Raw genomic sequence first — 19,273 nt, 5'->3', positions numbered from 1 at the left:
AATCTCAGAAATATCTTGCTCGGATACGGGTGAAAAGGAATCCAACAATACCATTCTACGAGATAAATGATCCTCATTTTGAACCAAAGGCGGCGAAATTGAAGCCCTTATATTTGCGACCTTATCCACAAAAAATGTCATAAAGACCTACAGTCTATCGGACTCAAGGTAATGCTAGGCCGCGGGTTTGTCAGTTCATTTATTACATTAAATAAACACTTGGAATTGTGACGGTTATTATCGATCAATTTAGAAAAATAATCAGATCTCGCAACTTTAACCGTTTTATTAAAAAGCAAAAGTGAAACCTTCCAGTGCTCAAAATTAACATGAAGTCTAGTTGATTTCCAAATTCGTTCCGCTTTCCTACACTTTCTCTTTAATATACAAATATCTTCATTTATCCATGATACTTGATTAGCTAGAGACTAGAGGGTAGGTTTAGGGTCAGTGTGTGTGTGTGTGTGTGTGTGTGTGTGTGATGGGTAGGTTTAGGGTCAGTGTAAGGGGATAGAAAATACGGTTTGTACGGTATAAAAACCATTACACCTATGGAATGTCCTCACATTGTGTGTCTGTCTGTGAGAGAGAGTGTGTGTGTGTCTGTGAGAGAGAGTGTGCGTGTGTGTGTCTGTCTGTCTGTGAGAGAGTGTGTGTGTCTGTGAGAGAGAGTGTGTGTGTGTGTGTGAGAGAGAGTGTGCGTGTGTGTGTGTGAGAGAGAGTGTGCGTGTGTGTGTGTGAGAGAGAGTGTGCGTGTGTGTGTGTGTCTGTCTGTCTGTGAGAGAGTGTGTGTGTCTGTGAGAGAGAGTGTGTGTGTGTGTGTGTGAGAGAGAGTGTGCGTGTGTGTGTCTGTCTGTCTGTGAGAGAGTGTGTGTCTGTGAGAGAGAGTGTGTATGTGTGTGTGTGTGTGTGTGTGTGTGTCTGTGAGAGAGAGTGTGTGTGTGTGTGTGTGTGTGTGTGTGTGTGTGTGTGTGTGTGTGTGTGTGTGTGTGTGTGTGTGTGTGTGTGTGTGTGTGTGTGTGTGTGTGTGTTTACCTGAGCTCTTTCTTCTCTGCGAGACTCAATGGCATCGCTCTCAACATTCGCACACGATCATTTGCCGACAGATTCTGCAGATTATTCACTAGACGCTCCCTCTTATTCTCTACACACACACAAACACACACACACACACACACAGTGAATGAGCAGGACATAGAAAAGATCACACACTACCAGTCAAAAGTTTGGAATAATGAATGAATGTGCACTGGAATGGTCCTCAGTGTGTTTACCGTCCTCCTGATCGGCTCCATCCACCTCCATGCGGTATCCGCGGATGCTGGGCCGTGCGGAATGAGGGAAGTGTTGAACGGAGGGCCGGCTCTGCCTGCGTCTGCGCAGCTGCATCGTGCGGTTATAATAATGAGAGATGATCGCGCCTCGACTTCGACCTGCACACACACACACACACACAGACCAATCACAGTCTTAGAGAGTCTGAACTGCAAGATACTGGGCCCTCACACACACCGGTGTGTTCCGCTAGTGTGTTCCGCGAGTGTGTTCTGCTAGTGTGTTCTGCTAGTGTGTTCTGCGAGTGTGTTCTGCGAGTGTGTTCCGCGAGTGTGTTCTGCTAGTGTGTTCTGCGAGTGTGTTCCGCGAGTGTGTTCTGCGAGTGTGTTCTGCTAGTGTGTTCTGCTAGTGTGTTCTGCTAGTGTGTTCCGCGAGTGTGTTCTGCGAGTGTGTTCTGCGAGTGTGTTCTGCGAGTGTGTTCCGCTAGTGTGTTCCGCTAGTGTGTTCCGCGAGTGTGTTCTGCGAGTGTGTTCTGCGAGTGTGTTCTGCTAGTGTGTTCTGCTAGTGTGTTCTGCTAGTGTGTTCTGCGAGTGTGTTCTGCTAGTGTGTTCTGCTAGTGTGTTCTGCTAGTGTGTTCTGCGAGTGTGTTCTGCGAGTGTGTTCTGCGAGTGTGTTCCGCTAGTGTGTTCCGCGAGTGTGTTCTGCGAGTGTGTTCTGCTAGTGTGTTCTGCTAGTGTGTTCTGCGAGTGTGTTCCGCTAGTGTGTTCTGCGAGTGTGTTCTGCGAGTGTGTTCTGCTAGTGGGTTCTGCTAGTGTGTTCTGCTAGTGGGTTCTGCTAGTGTGTTCTGCGAGTGTGTTCTGCGAGTGTGTTCTGCTAGTGGGTTCTGCTAGTGTGTTCTGCGAGTGGGTTCTGCGAGTGTGTTCTGCGAGTGTGTTCTGCTAGTGTGCTCTGCTAGTGTGCTCTGCTAGTGTGTTCTGCGAGTGTGTTCTGCGAGTGTGTTCTGCTAGTGGGTTCTGCTAGTGTGTTCTGCTAGTGTGTTCTGCTAGTGGGTTCTGCTAGTGTGTTCTGCGAGTGTGTTCTGCGAGTGTGTTCTGCTAGTGTGTTCTGCTAGTGGGTTCTGCTAGTGTGTTCTGCGAGTGGGTTCTGCGAGTGTGTTCTGCGAGTGTGTTCTGCTAGTGTGCTCTGCTAGTGTGTTCTGCGAGTGTGTTCTGCGAGTGTGTTCTGCTAGTGTGTTCTGCGAGTGTGTTCTGATAGTGTGTTCCGCGAGTGTGTTCCAAGAGTGTGTTCTGATAGTGTGTTCCGCGAGTGTGTTCTGCGAGTGTGTTCTGATAGTGTGTTCCGCGAGTGTGTTCCGGGAGTGTGTTCTGCGAGTGTGTTCCGCTAGTGTGTTCCGCTAGTGTGTTCCGCTAGTGTGTTCCGCTAGTGTGTTCTGCGGGTGTGTTCTGATAGTGTGTTCCGCGAGTGTGTTCCGCGAGTGTGTTCTGCGAGTGTGTTCTGCGGGTGTGTTCTGCGAGTGTGTTCTGTGAGTGTGTTCTGCTAGTGTGTTCCGCGGGTGTGTTCCGCGAGTGTGTTCCGCGAGTGTGTTCCGCGAGTGGGTTCTGCTAGTGTGTTCGGCTAGTGTGTTCTGCGAGTGTGTTCTGCGAGTGTGTTCTGCGAGTGTGTTCTGCTAGTGTGCTCTGCTAGTGTGTTCTGCGAGTGTGTTCTGCGAGTGTGTTCTGCGACTGTGTTCTGCTAGTGTGTTCTGCGAGTGTGTTCCGCGGGTGTGTTCCGCGAGTGTGTTCTGCTAGTGTGTTCCGCTAGTGTGTTCCGCTAGTGTGTTCTGCGGGTGTGTTCTGATAGTGTGTTCCGCGAGTGTGTTCCGCGAGTGTGTTCTGCGACTGTGTTCTGCGAGTGTGTTCTGCGACTGTGTTCTGCGAGTGTGTTCTGCGGATGTGTTCTGCGAGTGTGTTCTGCGAGTGTGTTCTGCTAGTGTGTTCTGCGAGTGTGTTCCGCGGGTGTGTTCCGCGAGTGTGTTCTGCGAGTGTGTTCTGCGAGTGTGTTCTGCTAGTGTGCTCTGCTAGTGTGTTCTGCGAGTGTGTTCTGCGAGTGTGTTCTGCGAGTGTGTTCTGCGACTGTGTTCTGCTAGTGTGTTCTGCGAGTGTGTTCCGCGAGTGTGTTCCGCGGGTGTGTTCCGCTAGTGTGTTCTGCTAGTGTGTTCTGCGAGTGTGTTCCGCGGGTGTGTTCTGATAGTGTGTTCTGCTAGTGTGTTCTGCTAGTGTGTTCTGCGAGTGTGTTCTGCTAGTGTGCTCTGCTAGTGTGTTCTGCTAGTGTGTTCTGCTAGTGTGTTCTGCTAGTGTGTTCTGCGAGTGTGTTCTGCGGGTGCTGCGAGTGTGTTCTGCTAGTGTGTTCTGCTAGTGTGTTCTGCTAGTGTGTTCTGCGAGTGTGTTCTGCGGGTGTGTTCTGCGAGTGTGTTCTGCGAGTGTGTTCTGCGGGTGTGTTCTGCGGGTGTGTTCGGGTGTGTTCTGCTAGTGTGTTCTGCTAGTGTGTTCTGCGAGTGTTCTGCTAGTGTGTTCTGCTAGTGTGTTCTGCGAGTGTGTTCTGCGAGTGTGTTCTGATAGTGTGTTCTGCTAGTGTGTTCTGCGAGTGTGTTCTGCGAGTGTGTTCCGCGAGTGTGTTCTGCTAGTGTGTTCTGCGAGTGTGTTCCGCGAGTGTGTTCTGCGAGTGTGTTCTGCTAGTGTGTTCTGCTAGTGTGTTCTGCTAGTGTGTTCCGCGAGTGTGTTCTGCGAGTGTGTTCTGCGAGTGTGTTCTGCGAGTGTGTTCCGCTAGTGTGTTCCGCTAGTGTGTTCCGCGAGTGTGTTCTGCGAGTGTGTTCTGCGAGTGTGTTCTGCTAGTGTGTTCTGCTAGTGTGTTCTGCTAGTGTGTTCTGCGAGTGTGTTCTGCTAGTGTGTTCTGCTAGTGTGTTCTGCTAGTGTGTTCTGCGAGTGTGTTCTGCGAGTGTGTTCTGCGAGTGTGTTCCGCTAGTGTGTTCCGCGAGTGTGTTCTGCGAGTGTGTTCTGCTAGTGTGTTCTGCTAGTGTGTTCTGCGAGTGTGTTCCGCTAGTGTGTTCTGCGAGTGTGTTCTGCGAGTGTGTTCTGCTAGTGGGTTCTGCTAGTGTGTTCTGCTAGTGGGTTCTGCTAGTGTGTTCTGCGAGTGTGTTCTGCGAGTGTGTTCTGCTAGTGGGTTCTGCTAGTGGGTTCTGCTAGTGTGTTCTGCGAGTGGGTTCTGCGAGTGTGTTCTGCGAGTGTGTTCTGCTAGTGTGCTCTGCTAGTGTGCTCTGCTAGTGTGTTCTGCGAGTGTGTTCTGCGAGTGTGTTCTGCTAGTGGGTTCTGCTAGTGTGTTCTGCTAGTGTGTTCTGCTAGTGGGTTCTGCTAGTGTGTTCTGCGAGTGTGTTCTGCGAGTGTGTTCTGCTAGTGTGTTCTGCTAGTGGGTTCTGCTAGTGTGTTCTGCGAGTGGGTTCTGCGAGTGTGTTCTGCGAGTGTGTTCTGCTAGTGTGCTCTGCTAGTGTGTTCTGCGAGTGTGTTCTGCGAGTGTGTTCTGCTAGTGTGTTCTGCGAGTGTGTTCTGATAGTGTGTTCCGCGAGTGTGTTCCAAGAGTGTGTTCTGATAGTGTGTTCCGCGAGTGTGTTCTGCGAGTGTGTTCTGATAGTGTGTTCCGCGAGTGTGTTCCGGGAGTGTGTTCTGCGAGTGTGTTCCGCTAGTGTGTTCCGCTAGTGTGTTCCGCTAGTGTGTTCCGCTAGTGTGTTCTGCGGGTGTGTTCTGATAGTGTGTTCCGCGAGTGTGTTCCGCGAGTGTGTTCTGCGAGTGTGTTCTGCGGGTGTGTTCTGCGAGTGTGTTCTGTGAGTGTGTTCTGCTAGTGTGTTCCGCGGGTGTGTTCCGCGAGTGTGTTCCGCGAGTGTGTTCCGCGAGTGGGTTCTGCTAGTGTGTTCGGCTAGTGTGTTCTGCGAGTGTGTTCTGCGAGTGTGTTCTGCGAGTGTGTTCTGCTAGTGTGCTCTGCTAGTGTGTTCTGCGAGTGTGTTCTGCGAGTGTGTTCTGCGACTGTGTTCTGCTAGTGTGTTCTGCGAGTGTGTTCCGCGGGTGTGTTCCGCGAGTGTGTTCTGCTAGTGTGTTCCGCTAGTGTGTTCCGCTAGTGTGTTCTGCGGGTGTGTTCTGATAGTGTGTTCCGCGAGTGTGTTCCGCGAGTGTGTTCTGCGACTGTGTTCTGCGAGTGTGTTCTGCGACTGTGTTCTGCGAGTGTGTTCTGCGGATGTGTTCTGCGAGTGTGTTCTGCGAGTGTGTTCTGCTAGTGTGTTCTGCGAGTGTGTTCCGCGGGTGTGTTCCGCGAGTGTGTTCTGCGAGTGTGTTCTGCGAGTGTGTTCTGCTAGTGTGCTCTGCTAGTGTGTTCTGCGAGTGTGTTCTGCGAGTGTGTTCTGCGAGTGTGTTCTGCGACTGTGTTCTGCTAGTGTGTTCTGCGAGTGTGTTCCGCGAGTGTGTTCCGCGGGTGTGTTCCGCTAGTGTGTTCTGCTAGTGTGTTCTGCGAGTGTGTTCCGCGGGTGTGTTCTGATAGTGTGTTCTGCTAGTGTGTTCTGCTAGTGTGTTCTGCGAGTGTGTTCTGCTAGTGTGCTCTGCTAGTGTGTTCTGCTAGTGTGTTCTGCTAGTGTGTTCTGCTAGTGTGTTCTGCGAGTGTGTTCTGCGGGTGCTGCGAGTGTGTTCTGCTAGTGTGTTCTGCTAGTGTGTTCTGCTAGTGTGTTCTGCGAGTGTGTTCTGCGGGTGTGTTCTGCGAGTGTGTTCTGCGAGTGTGTTCTGCGGGTGTGTTCTGCGGGTGTGTTCGGGTGTGTTCTGCTAGTGTGTTCTGCTAGTGTGTTCTGCGAGTGTTCTGCTAGTGTGTTCTGCTAGTGTGTTCTGCGAGTGTGTTCTGCGAGTGTGTTCTGATAGTGTGTTCTGCTGGTGTGTTCTGCTAGTGTGTTCTGCGAGTGTGTTCTGCGAGTGTGTTCTGATAGTGTGTTCTGCGAGTGTGTTCTGATAGTGTGTTCTGCTGGTGTGTTCTGCGAGTGTGTTCTGATAGTGTGTTCTGCGAGTGTGTTCTGATAGTGTGTTCTGATAGTGTGTTCTGCTGGTGTGTTCTGCTAGTGTGTTCTGCGAGTGTGTTCTGCGAGTGTGTTCTGATGGTGTGTTCTGCTGGTGTGTTCTGCGAGTGTGTTCTGCTAGTGTGTTCTGCTAGTGTGTTCTGCGAGTGTGTTCTGATAGTGTATTCTGATAGTGTGTTCTGCTGGTGTGTTCTGCTAGTGTGTTCTGCGAGTGTGTTCTGCGAGTGTGTTCCGCTAGTGTGTTCTGCGAGTGTGTTCTGCGAGTGTGTTCTGCTAGTGTGTTCTGCGAGTGTGTTCCGCTAGTGTGTTCTGATAGTGTGTTCTGCGAGTGTCTTCAGCGAGTGTGTTCCACTAGTGTGTTCCGCGAGTGTGTTCTGCTAGTGTGTTCTGCTAGTGTGTTCTGCTAGTGTGTTCTGCGAGTGTGTTCTGATAGTGTGTTCTGCTAGTGTGTTCCGCTAGTGTGTTCTGATAGTGTGTTCTGCTAGTGTGTTCTGCGAGTGTGTTCTGCTAGTGTGTTCTGCTAGTGTGTTCTGCTAGTGTGTTCTGCGGGTGTGTTCTGCGAGTGTGTTCCACGAGTGTGTTCTGCTAGTGTGTTCTGCTAGTGTGTTCTGCGGGTGTGTTCTGCTAGTGTGTTCTGCGGGTGTGTTCTGCGAGTGTGTTCCGCGAGTGTGTTCCGCGGGTGTGTTCTGCGAGTGTGTTCTGCGAGTGTGTTCTGCGAGTGTGTTCTGCGAGTGTGTTCTGCGAGTGTGTTCTGCTAGTGTGTTCTGCGGGTGTGTTCTGCTAGTGTGTTCTGCGGGTGTGTTCTGCGGGTGTGTTCTGCTAGTGTGTTCTGCGGGTGTGTTCTGCTAGTGTGTTCTGCTGGTGTGTTCTGCGAGTGTGTTCTGCGAGTGTGTTCTGCTAGTGTGTTCTGCGAGTGTGTTCTGCGGGTGTGTTTTGCTAGTGTGTTCTGCTGGTGTGTTCTGCGAGTGTGTTCTGCGAGTGTGTTCTGCGGGTGTGTTCTGCGAGTGTGTTCTGCGAGTGTGTTCTGCGAGTGTGTTCTGCGAGTGTGTTCTGCTAGTGTGTTCTGCGAGTGTGTTCTGCGGGTGTGTTCTGCGAGTGTGTTCTGCGGGTGTGTTCTGCTAGTGTGTTCTGCGGGTGTGTTCTGCTAGTGTGTTCTGCTGGTGTGTTCTGCGAGTGTGTTCTGCGAGTGTGTTCTGCTAGTGTGTTCTGCGAGTGTGTTCTGCGGGTGTGTTTTGCTAGTGTGTTCTGCTGGTGTGTTCTGCGAGTGTGTTCTGCGAGTGTGTTCTGCGAGTGTGTTCTGCTAGTGTGTTCTGCGAGTGTGTTCTGCGAGTGTGTTCTGCGAGTGTGTTCTGCGAGTGTGTTCTGCTAGTGTGTTCTGCTAGTGTGTTCTGCGAGTGTGTTCTGCGAGTGTGTTCTGCGGGTGTGTTCTGCGAGTGTGTTCTGCGAGTGTGTTCTGCTAGTGTGTTCCGCTAGTGTGTTCTGCTGGTGTGTTCCGCTGGTGTGTTCCGCTAGTGTGTTCCGCGAGTGTGTTCTGCTAGTGTGTTCTGCGAGTGTGTTCTGCGAGTGTGTTCTGCTAGTGTGTTCTGCTAGTGTGTTCTGCGAGTGTGTTCTGCGAGTGTGTTCCACTAGTGTGTTCTGCTAGTGTGTTCTGCTAGTGTGTTCTGCTAGTGTGTTCTGCGAGTGTGTTCCGCGAGTGTGTTCCACTAGTGTGTTCTGCTAGTGTGTTCTGCTAGTGTGTTCTGCTAGTGTGTTCTGCTAGTGTGTTCTGATAGTGTGTTCTGCGAGTGTGTTCTGCGAGTGTGTTCTGCGAGTGTGTTCTGATAGTGTGTTCTGCGAGTGTGTTCTGCGAGTGTGTTCTGCTAGTGTGTTCTGCGAGTGTGTTCTGCGAGTGTGTTCTGCTAGTGTGTTCTGATAGTGTGTTCTGCGAGTGTGTTCTGCGAGTGTGTTCTGCGAGTGTGTTCTGATAGTGTGTTCTGCGAGTGTGTTCTGCTAGTGTGTTCTGCTAGTGTGTTCTGCTAGTGTGTTCTGCTAGTGGGTTCTGTGAGTGTGTTCTGCTAGTGGGTTCTGTGAGTGTGTTCTTCGGTGGGTTGAAACATGAAACACACACACACACACACAGAACTGAATCACAAACACGCTCTCAGACTGACCGATGGTGCGGCTGGGCATGGAGGACAGGACTTTGAGTGTGTCAGATGACCAGCGCTCTCCAATCAAACGCTCCGCCTGCTGAGGCTCCTCGCTGTCCGACCGATGGTACGCCGGACTCTCCAGACGCATGACATCATCTGAGACACACACACACACACACACAGCATTAAAAATCACCCGTTCTGCTTTCCTGCATGATCATCTGTCGCTCTTCTCTATATCCAGTCCCTCCAGAAAAACGCGATTATGCGATCGCGTGATTTAACGCATAATCAGCCAAAGTCCGCATATTCATGCGGGGGCCGCATTTTTTCAAATACGCCGCACTTTCGCCGCATAAATTGCCTATTTCTGCGTGCAAAATATGCGGGGCTATCATGATTTCATAATCCCCGCATTTTCGTTGCAAAAAAAGTCATATATATTAGCAGAAAGTTGAAAATTTTTCGCTTACTTCACACAAGAGCCGCCATTTCCGCCTATTGCCATGGGAACGTTTTGAAGTGACGTGATTACCCGACGCGAACGTTATCGAAAAGCTTCAAACCCCGTGGAGAAACCATAGATACCGGTGAAACCATGATGAAGCACAAACTCCCATTGGCCAACAAAAATAACAGCAAAAGAGCAAAGCAGTTTCCCAGTGTGCTGACTGATTTCAAAACACAGCATCATGAAGCTTTGAAGCGTTATGAATCAATGAGTCGATTCAGCGGTTTGAAGCGTTATGAATCAATGAGTCGATTCAGCGGTTTGAAGCGTTATGAATCAATGAGTCGATTCAGCGGTTTGAAGCGTTATGAATCAATGAGTCGATTCAGCGGTTTGAAGCGTTATGAATCAATGAGTCGATTCAGCGGTTTGAAGCGTTATGAATCAATGAGTCGATTCAGCGTGTTGGATCGCCAAAGTCACGTATTTCAGCAGTTTGACACGCGATCCGAATCATGAATCGACTCGATGATTCATAGCATCATGATGCTGTGTTTTGAAATCAGTCATCACTATATAAGTCGTTATTTAGTTTTTTTTGCACACAATAACTATTATCGCCGCTTCATAAAGTTATTGTAGAACCACTGTAGTGAGATGGACTTTGTAACGACGTCTTTAGTAGGCTACCTTTTATGGGTCTTGAGAGTGAACATTGTGCCAATGGAGGCCTTTCTGAGCCATCGGAATTCAACTAAAATATCTTAATTTGTGTCCAACAACATAAAGGGAAGTCATTAATGACAGAATTTTCATTTTTAGGTGAACTAACCCTTTAAGAGATTGCACTTTGTGCATTGGAAGCACTCAAATGTCTGTTTTGTATAGCGACATCTGTAAAACAGGAAGTTATTTATTAATTTTTTCAGAAGTTGTAGCATATTCCTTTTGTAAAGCTACAGAACTTGATTGACTAAATGTTTTGTAAATTTGAGCCATTATTAAGGTCTTCAATAAAACAAGATGAGAACTTAAATATTCCAGCACTTTCTGTGATGTAGTGCTTTTTTTCTCTTTCTCATCAAACCGCAGTTTTTGCAAGTTCCCGCAATTTTATCGCATAAAATTGCATAAATATCCCGCATTTTTCATCGCATTTTTTAAGAAAACGTGCCGCATAATCAAGGATTTTTGCCCGCAACAATCACAAAAAAAAGCCGCATTTTTCTGGAAGGACTGTATATCAGTGTTTCTGAACTCCTGAAACGCCTCCATCTGGAGTTTTCTTCCAAAAAGAAGTGCCCAACCAACCTCACACAGCAGCGGCTGCTTATTGGAGCAATGGTGGAGTGCTTACTTCCACCAGCAGATGGCGCTGTGAGATACGCTGACTCTACTTGGTTGCGCCGCTACTTCATGAAGAACGAGTCGAAAGCAGAGCGGCATTATCGTCACATATCGAAAGAAACCTTGTTATCGCTTTCAATGTAGTAACACACTAACTATTCGTTTAGAGTTTAGAGTAATATTGTGTGTAAGTGCTTTATAACAGAGACTCAACAGGTGCGGGATTGTTTTGTCCCCAAAAGTTTCACAACGCAGTGATTTCCACACATCTGAACTATAAAATAACCTAAACAATTACACTCGCAACCAATACATGTGCAGAACACACACACACTTTCTGCTTAAAATACGCATAAATGCTAAATAACAAGACCAATTAAAGATAGTAAGAATTATTTTCAAGCATAAACGTAACAAAACTTTTGAAGTAAAAAAAAGTAATTTATATAGTATAAACTTAAATACAATTATAAAATGTTACAATATTTGTTGAATAGTTTTATTTATCATATTTTTGTAATTTGTTTTTGTTAAGTCATGTTACAATATTGTTTTGAGCTGCTTATTTACAATGGTTTTCTTCCCATTAACTGTTTTTATTGTTTATTGTATTAAATCCAGACCAACAATCCTAATAATCAAACTAAATCATGATCATTATTAATGTTAATAATAATATAGGGACTCCACAGCAACAACAACAACATTAAAACATTTATCGTCACCGTTTTTTAATTAAAAGATAATAACAAATGAGATTTTAGTGATGAGAAATATTTGCAATAAATTTAGTCATGGATTATTATCATTTAAAACGTTCGAAATAATGTCTTTTTTTCAAATGTTTGAATTTTGCATGTGTTTATTTGTTCCAAAGTTTAATAATTCAGACACTGATGGCCCAGATCTCTGTTTTTAAGTCTTTTTTTTTCCACTTGGCTGGAATAAGAGGAAATAATCCACACTCAAGCAGGAAAACCTGCTCTAGTCGAGCCAGAAAAACAACAGTGTGTAGTGAATGACCCTCCTGAGCTCTAATCTGATTGGCTCAAAGCCTTGATTCGTGTCTAAGTGGGCGGTTCTGGGGTCAGAACGGCTGCAGTGTGTGACCTCTGACCTCTGCTCTCCTCCTCCAGGTCCAGTGTGGTCATCTCAATGACATCATGAAGGTCATGGCACTGTTCCTCGATCAGCTGACTGAATGAGTCGTGAACCCCATCTTCATCAGCGGGACTCCTGACACACACACACACACACACACACACACACACACACACACACACTCATGAATCTGCTCATAACTCCAGTAATGTTGTGTAATATTCCTCCAGTGTAGATCAGCTGTTCTCACACACACACATACACACACACACACACACATACACACACACACACACACACACACACACTCATGAATCTGCTCATAACTCCAGTAATGTTGTGTAATATTCCTCCAGTGTAGATCAGCTGTTCTCACACACACACACACACACACACACACACCCACACACACACACACACACACACACACACACACACACACACACACACACACACACACACACACACACACACACACTGCCCCTGCCCCTAAACCTAACCCTCACAGGAGACTGTGCAGTTCACTTTCTGTGAAAAAAAACTTGTTCTGTGTGATTTATAAGCATTTTGAAAAGTGAGGACATGGGGAACGTCCTCATATTTCACCCTCTTTTTGTAATACCCATGTCATTATACACATTTGTGTCCTGATATTTCACAAAAACATGCCCACACATTCCAGTGTAGATCAGCTGTTCACACACACACACACACACACACACACTCCAGTGTAGATCAGCTGTTCACACACACACACACACACACACACACACACACACACACACACACACACACACACACACACACACACTCCAGTGTAGATCAGCTGTTCTCACACACACACACACACACACACACACACACACTCCAGTGTAGATCAGCTGTTCTCACACACACACACACACACACTCCAGTGTAGATCAGCTGTTCTCACTCACACACACACTCCAGTGTAGATCAGCTGTTCTCACACACACACACACACACACACACACACACACACTCCAGTGTAGATCAGCTGTTCTCACACACACACACACACACACACACACACACACACACACTCCAGTGTAGATCAGCTGTTCTCTCACACACACACACACACACACTCTCCAGTGTAGATCAGCTGTTCTCACACACTCACACACACACACACACACACACACACTCCAGTGTAGATCAGCTGTTCTCACACACACACACACACACACACACACACACACACACACACACACACACACACACACACACTCCAGTGTAGATCAGCTGTTCTCTCACACACACACACACACACACACACACACACACTCCAGTGTAGATCAGCTGTTCTCACACACACACACACACACACACACACTCCAGTGTAGACCAGCTGTTCTCACACACACACACACACACACACACTCCAGTGTAGATCAGCTGTTCTCACACACACACACACACACACACACACACTCCAATGTAGATCAGCTGTTCTCACTCACTCACACACACACACACACACTCCAGTGTAGATCAGCTGTTCTCACACACACACACACACACACACTCCAGTGTAGATCAGCTGTTCTCACACACACACACACACACACACACTCCAGTGTAGACCAGCTGTTCTCTCACACACACACACACACACACACACACACACACACACACACACACACACACACACTCCAGTGTAGATCAGCTGTTCTCTGTGTGTGAATATACAGTAAAGTGTGATTTATTCCTATGATTTATCATCATTACTCCAGTCTTCAGTCACATGACCCTTCACACATCACTCTCATATGAGGATCTGATGATCAACACACATTTATGATTATTATCAGTGTTGAAAACTGTTCATATTTTATATTTCAGGATTCTTTGATGAATATAAAGTTCAAAAGAACAGCATTTATTAGAAATAGAATCTTTTATAACATTATAAATGTCACTTTTGATCAATGTAATGTGTTCTTGATGAATAAAAGTATCAGTTTTTTAAAGGGGTCATGAACTGGCTTGTTTTATTTTTGTTATCCTGTTGTCTGAGGTCAATCTATGAGGTTTGTGTGGTTTCTACAGTCAGAAACCTCATCATGAATCAGTAATGGGCTATTTTCAGCCCTGGTTTTGAGGCTCTGTGAAGAACCGCTGGGTTTTGATTGGCCGCACTGAAGACTTGGAAGTAAACGCCCTCGGCTCGGATTGGATAAGATTTGCATATTTAATGAGCTTCAGCTCCTCATGTGGGGATGGTTTTGAAAGCGTCTGGAGAAACGCTCACAGGACTCGCACAATATCTTTATCAAACAAACACAATGATTCATCTCATCCACCCGCGACTGATTGGATGTCTGAATGATATTTTTGTATTACTTGGCTCGCCTGATCGGTGAATATAACTGCGAACCGTACACACACACACGCACAAGAAAGAAATGTTATTTCACTACTTAACCCTCAAGCCCCCTTTGCATAACAGCCCTTAATCCGCCCTCGTGGACACATTTAGGCACGAAGATCTCAGATGTGATTAAAAAAAATTTTTTTAAATGTTATATCACCATCTTTGATACAATTAATTCTATCAATTTATGCCCTTTTTTGTGATTTTTGGAGTAATAATGAATTTATTTACCTCTAAAAGTACCATCTTTTTATGTCAAATATGCTTATTTGTATGTTATATTTCTTTAACTTCAGTAAAAAAAAACAATATCAGCAAGTCCAGAGAGCCAAAACCTGAACATGTGGTGACTTTGGTGACCTATGATGGTATTCATTTCTTTTTAAAGCTACAATATCAATAGCCACTAGATGGCAATAGAGCTCAATGACTGCATATGGGCTGAACTCTGTAAACCAATGTTGTAACAACTTTTTTTTTTTTTAATTGCCCAGTTATTGGCTCATTTAATTCCTTTGTTGGTTTGTGTATGTGTGAGTGTCTGTTTCTTCTGTTTGTTTTTTGAGTGTGTGTTTGCCACATTGAGAATGTTGTATAGGCTCACTCCTTCATGTGTGTGTATGTTTGATCTGCATTGTGTTGGATTTATTGATTTTTATTGGACAAATAAATAAAAAATATGCTCAGAATTTTTTCCGTTCATTCCTATGGGTGCCCAATTTTGTCCACGAAAGCGGGATTAAGGACTTTTTTGTGTGTTCAGGTGGCAAATTTAGGAAAAGTAGCCAAGTCTTGTACCGCTCAGAAAGTCTTTAAAAAACCCTCATTTGTTCAGAACATGGCTTTAGGGTTCAGAGAGCCCGTCGGCAGCCCGTCTGAAAAGCACACAGCCCCGGGACATTGGGCTTACTAACACATATAACACATGTTTTACTCTCATCAGTGTGTGTTGCAGCGTTCCTGTCGATCCAGAAGCACAGCGTTGAGTTTTAATCTCAGTACGTCTGCAGATCCAGTCTCCACCGGTGTCTTGTTTACAAATGAATCCGCGGTTAAATGAAGCGAACAAACGCAATGTCTAACGCACATGAGCTGGAACCGCATGTTTATCGCTCGGTAGCGCGACCCGTTACGCTCCACGAGTCGGTGGGCGGGGCTGGAGGCGGGGCTTCTGCGTCCTATGACATCAGTGGTCGACATATTCTGAGATCTCTCGTTTGCATAAACCGTTAAGACTAGTCTTACAAGTTAGACATACATTTTTTTCTTTAAGACTGTTCATAATTTTTTTAAATCAGTTACAAAAAAACATAGACTGGCCTAATTTGATCCGAAAAGTAAGACTGAATGCCAGTTGCCGAACTGCTGGTGGCTCAGACTAGATCTGAAGACACTGTCTTAACACAACGGCTTAGTTTATGCAACTGGCCCCAGGTGTCAATAAAAGCCTTTCTTTGACTAACAAGGACGTTTTCAGCTCTGAAACTTACAGGATATTCTTATATATCACCATTAACTTTTAAATATCAAAGGCTCAAAGGAAAGTTGATTTCTCAATTCACAATTCATCACCCCAAACTTTTGAATACTAATTTCATCAATTTTGAATAAGTTAAAACAGGAATATATCCATAAACAACGTAAACAAAACATTGCTTGAAGCATCAAAAGACAAATCATGACATGAACACAAACACACTCTCTCACACACACACTCTCAGAAGTCACACCCATCACACACACACACTCTCAGAAGTCACACCCGTCTCACACACACACACACACACACACACAGTGACTCACTCGATGTCGGTGACCAGATCCGTGTCAAAGCTGACCCTGCCGGCCATGATTCTGCTGCGCTCACGGACGCTCCTGAGGAAACTCCCGCCCGATCGCCCCGCCCGTCATTCTGCTGCTGAAGAGAAGGAATGTCAGTCAACTCGTGTTTGAACCTGTCTGAGATCACACACACACACACACACACACACACACACACACACACACACACACACTGCTGAAGGTGTGTCTGTCTCTGCCCGCTCACACAGAAACAACTCTCAATAACACTGACACTGACTGAGCAGATACTGATCCATCTTACTCTCACCACTCACACACACACACACACTGATCCAGCGGACTCTCACCACTCTCACACACACACACTGATCCAGCGGACTCTCACCACACACACACACACACACACACACACACACACACTCACTCTCTCACACACGCACTCACTCTCACACACTCTCACACACTCTCACACACTCTCACACACTCTCACACACTCACACACACTCACACACACACACACACACACACACACACACACACACACACACACACACACACACACTCTGATCCAGCTGACTGTCACCTCTCACCAGAACACCAGCACTGCGGCAGGAACACTCACTCACACACACACTCACTCACACACTTGCTCGCTCTCTCTCTCACACACACACACACACACACACACACACACACACACACACACACACACACACACACAGCTTTATTATCTGCTTCAGTTATTAACCCTTTAAATGATGTCACAGGTTTCAGACCAGCTCAAGGGAGAACACAAACACTTCACCAACACTACAGAAGCTCAATCCGGCCACATAAGAAAACGATCTAGCTTTGGTCATCGTAATTATGACATAACTATGTAGGAGTGTAACGGTACGGGTTCGGTACAGCAGTTTTACGAAAAAGGTTTTTATTTATTTTTATTAAATAGTGCTATTTATGTTTAGATATAATAATCAACACTCAGATAACACACTGTGTGCAAACATGTGGACTTCACATAAGGCCGTTTCTGCATTCATCTAATTAGGGATGAAACGGTATGGAAATTTCACATCACGATTATAGTGACCCAAATTATCACGGTTATCAATATTATCACGGTTTTTCCATATTTCCATATGATTTGACAGTTTATTTTATTAAATATCAAAATGTGTGCATCATACCTGACACCTAGATGATCACTTTACAGTCAGTTTTAAGACTGTCATTCTCTTCAAATGCTATTGAAGATTGAAACGTGTATAACATTACCAATGTTGTATGTAGCTTTACAGACGGTCCCTAAATTCGCCAGCTTTATGCCAGTCATATCAGATGCGCTGTGGTTCTGCTGTGGTTCTGCTGTGGTTCTGCTGTGTTTGTTTGAAACAATTTTCGCTGCTGAAATAAAACAAAAACAGTCCCACACAGTATGATGAGTGAATCTCCTGCGTACATCGCACGTTTATCTCCGCTTTGACTGCAGATTTCAGCGATTGAGAGCGGCGCGCGCTCTGAACATAACTCCGCTAATCTGAACGCCTCTGATTATGAGACATCGCATTCATAAACTCAATAGAAACACGTGTGAGTGGTTATAATGCGCAACGCGATTATAACAGATGGCTTTTCAGAAGACAATAATAAGTTCAACTGCCAGAGTGACTGTGTGCAGCCGAAATAACGTTAACTTACACCCGCAAATGGCGGTTGTTAATGTCAAGCCCTGATTATTATCCCTTATTGTCGCATTGTCTCCCTAGTCTTGTCTGAATTTGTTCGTTCGCTTCACGTTATTATTTCCCAGACGTAGTTTTGTTATGAGGTCAAAGTCCACTTGCCTTGCGTTCGTAGTTTTGAAGTGTTTCCCTCTATTACAGCGACTTTCTTCTGTTGTTCTGCAGACAGGATGAACATCTTCCATTAAGTTTCCCTCAGGACTTTTGTAAAAGCCAAAATATGACACACCTCAGATTTGGTCCTTTTAGAAGGCAGAACAATCCCCCGAGTGCTGTCACTGCTTCTGCCTTTTCTTCTCATTCAAAAAACAGCGGTGCGCGCAACAGACTGACGCTGACTGGACAAGATTTACGGCGAGTTTTCACAATCGTGATAATCACACGCGGTTTTAACCCTTTAAGACCTAAGGGTATTTTTACAATTAATTTTCCGCCTGGTGTTATTTACTAAAAAAGCTTGTAAAACATCAACCCTGTTGTGCACAGACAATTGACACACCTCTTTTTTTTAAAGACAAGTTGCACTGTCAGTATATTTGTGTTGCATTTATGTCACCTGAATGTAAAATAAGTTATGGGACCATAAAGACAAATGAAAACATAAAACGGAAATTGAATCACTCAAATATTTATTGAAAACACACACAAATAAATAAAAGCTAAGCATATTTCCTCTGGAAAACAGTTTGTTCAAGTATTTGGAGTCCTGGAACTCAGGAATAAACATGATAACTTATACAGAACCAAAACTATTTACATTTTTCCAAAAAAAGTCCAGGCGTTTTTGGCCTCTTTGGATTTTGGATATTTACTGGTGCCAAGCCTCAAAACAGTTCCTATCAGGAACTTCTCCTCAAACTTTCTCCTCAAACTTTCTCCACAAAACTACTAAAAACTGCAGCGCGTCTCTCTCTCTCTCTCTATCCTCAACACTAGCCGTGCGTCTCTCTCTCTTCACAATAACAGAGCTGTGGTTCATGCGTAATGACGCACACCAACGTGGATGACGGATCAGCCTGTCATTGGTCAAACCCTCATCCAAAATGGCAGCTAGCATCGCGCTAGCGGCAAAAATGACGGAAAATGTATAAATTATGGACATCAAGTGGATATATCTTGGATGTAAGCGTTTTGATTTATTGCTGAACAACTCCAAAAAGATGCACATGTTCCAGGCTGGATAGAAAACCTTCTGTAAAGACACCAAAGACACCCCCGTGATGGCTAGCTCGTTAGCTTTCTGCTGGAAAAAAACGGTAAGAAAATCGATAAAAGTTTCATGAAATAATATAGATATTTATCGGAGGTGCCGTGTGACGTCGTGGGCGATGCCGTCGGGCTCTGAGGGTTAATGATAATTACATTTTATACGGCTAATATAGTGAATATAACAGCTAATATCATGAATATAACGGCTAATATAATGAATATAACGGCTAATATAGTGAATATAACAGCTAATATCATGAATATAACAGCTAATATCATGAATATAACAGCTAATATCATGAATATAACGGCTAATATAATGATTATAACGGCTAATATAATGATTATAACGGCTAATATCATGAATATAACGGCTAATATCATGATTATAACGGCTAATATAATGATTATAACGGCTAATATCATGAATATACCGGCTAATATAATGAATATAACGGCTAATATAGTGAATATAACGGCTAATATAATGAATATAACGGCTAATATCATGAATATAACGGCTAATATAATGAATATAACGGCTAATATAGTGAATATAACGGCTAATATAATGAATATAACGGCTAATATAGTGAATATAACGGCTAATATCATGAATATAACGGCTAATATCATGAATATAACGGCTAATATAATGATTATAACGGCTAATATAATGATTATAACGGCTAATATCATGAATATAACGGCTAATATAATGATTATAACGGC

The 19,273-nt window shown here is 45.1% G+C and overlaps 1 protein-coding gene across 6 annotated transcripts in view; it reads right to left on the bottom strand.

Annotated features, from left to right (window-relative positions):
* Positions 1 to 19,273, bottom strand: part of tmc6b (transmembrane channel-like 6b) — a 58,837-nt gene that overhangs the window by 23,077 nt on the left and 16,487 nt on the right. For 2 of the 6 annotated variants that reach the window (XM_079845194.1, XM_079845195.1), the window contains exons 2-7: positions 16,866 to 16,994; positions 15,588 to 15,699; positions 11,403 to 11,521; positions 8,506 to 8,643; positions 1,275 to 1,433; positions 1,036 to 1,144 (exon numbers count right to left, since the gene is read on the bottom strand). In XM_079845194.1, coding sequence (XP_079701320.1) covers positions 1,036 to 1,144; positions 1,275 to 1,433; positions 8,506 to 8,643; positions 11,403 to 11,521; positions 15,588 to 15,634 — 572 coding nt within the window. In that variant the 5' untranslated portion in view covers positions 15,635 to 15,699; positions 16,866 to 16,994. Of the gene's footprint in view, positions 1 to 1,035; positions 1,145 to 1,274; positions 1,434 to 8,505; positions 8,644 to 11,402; positions 11,522 to 15,587; positions 15,703 to 16,865; positions 16,995 to 19,273 lie in introns of all 6 variants that reach the window. The other 4 variants (XM_079845193.1, XM_079845191.1, XM_079845192.1 and 1 more) reach the window with 3 other exon arrangements.

This window comes from Gobio gobio (genome assembly GCF_949357685.1).
Source record: "Gobio gobio genome assembly, chromosome: 19".
Taxonomy (NCBI): domain Eukaryota; kingdom Metazoa; phylum Chordata; class Actinopteri; order Cypriniformes; family Gobionidae; genus Gobio; species Gobio gobio.
The sequence above is the reverse complement of the archived record's forward strand: the minus strand, read 5'-3'. Positions and strand labels throughout refer to the sequence as shown.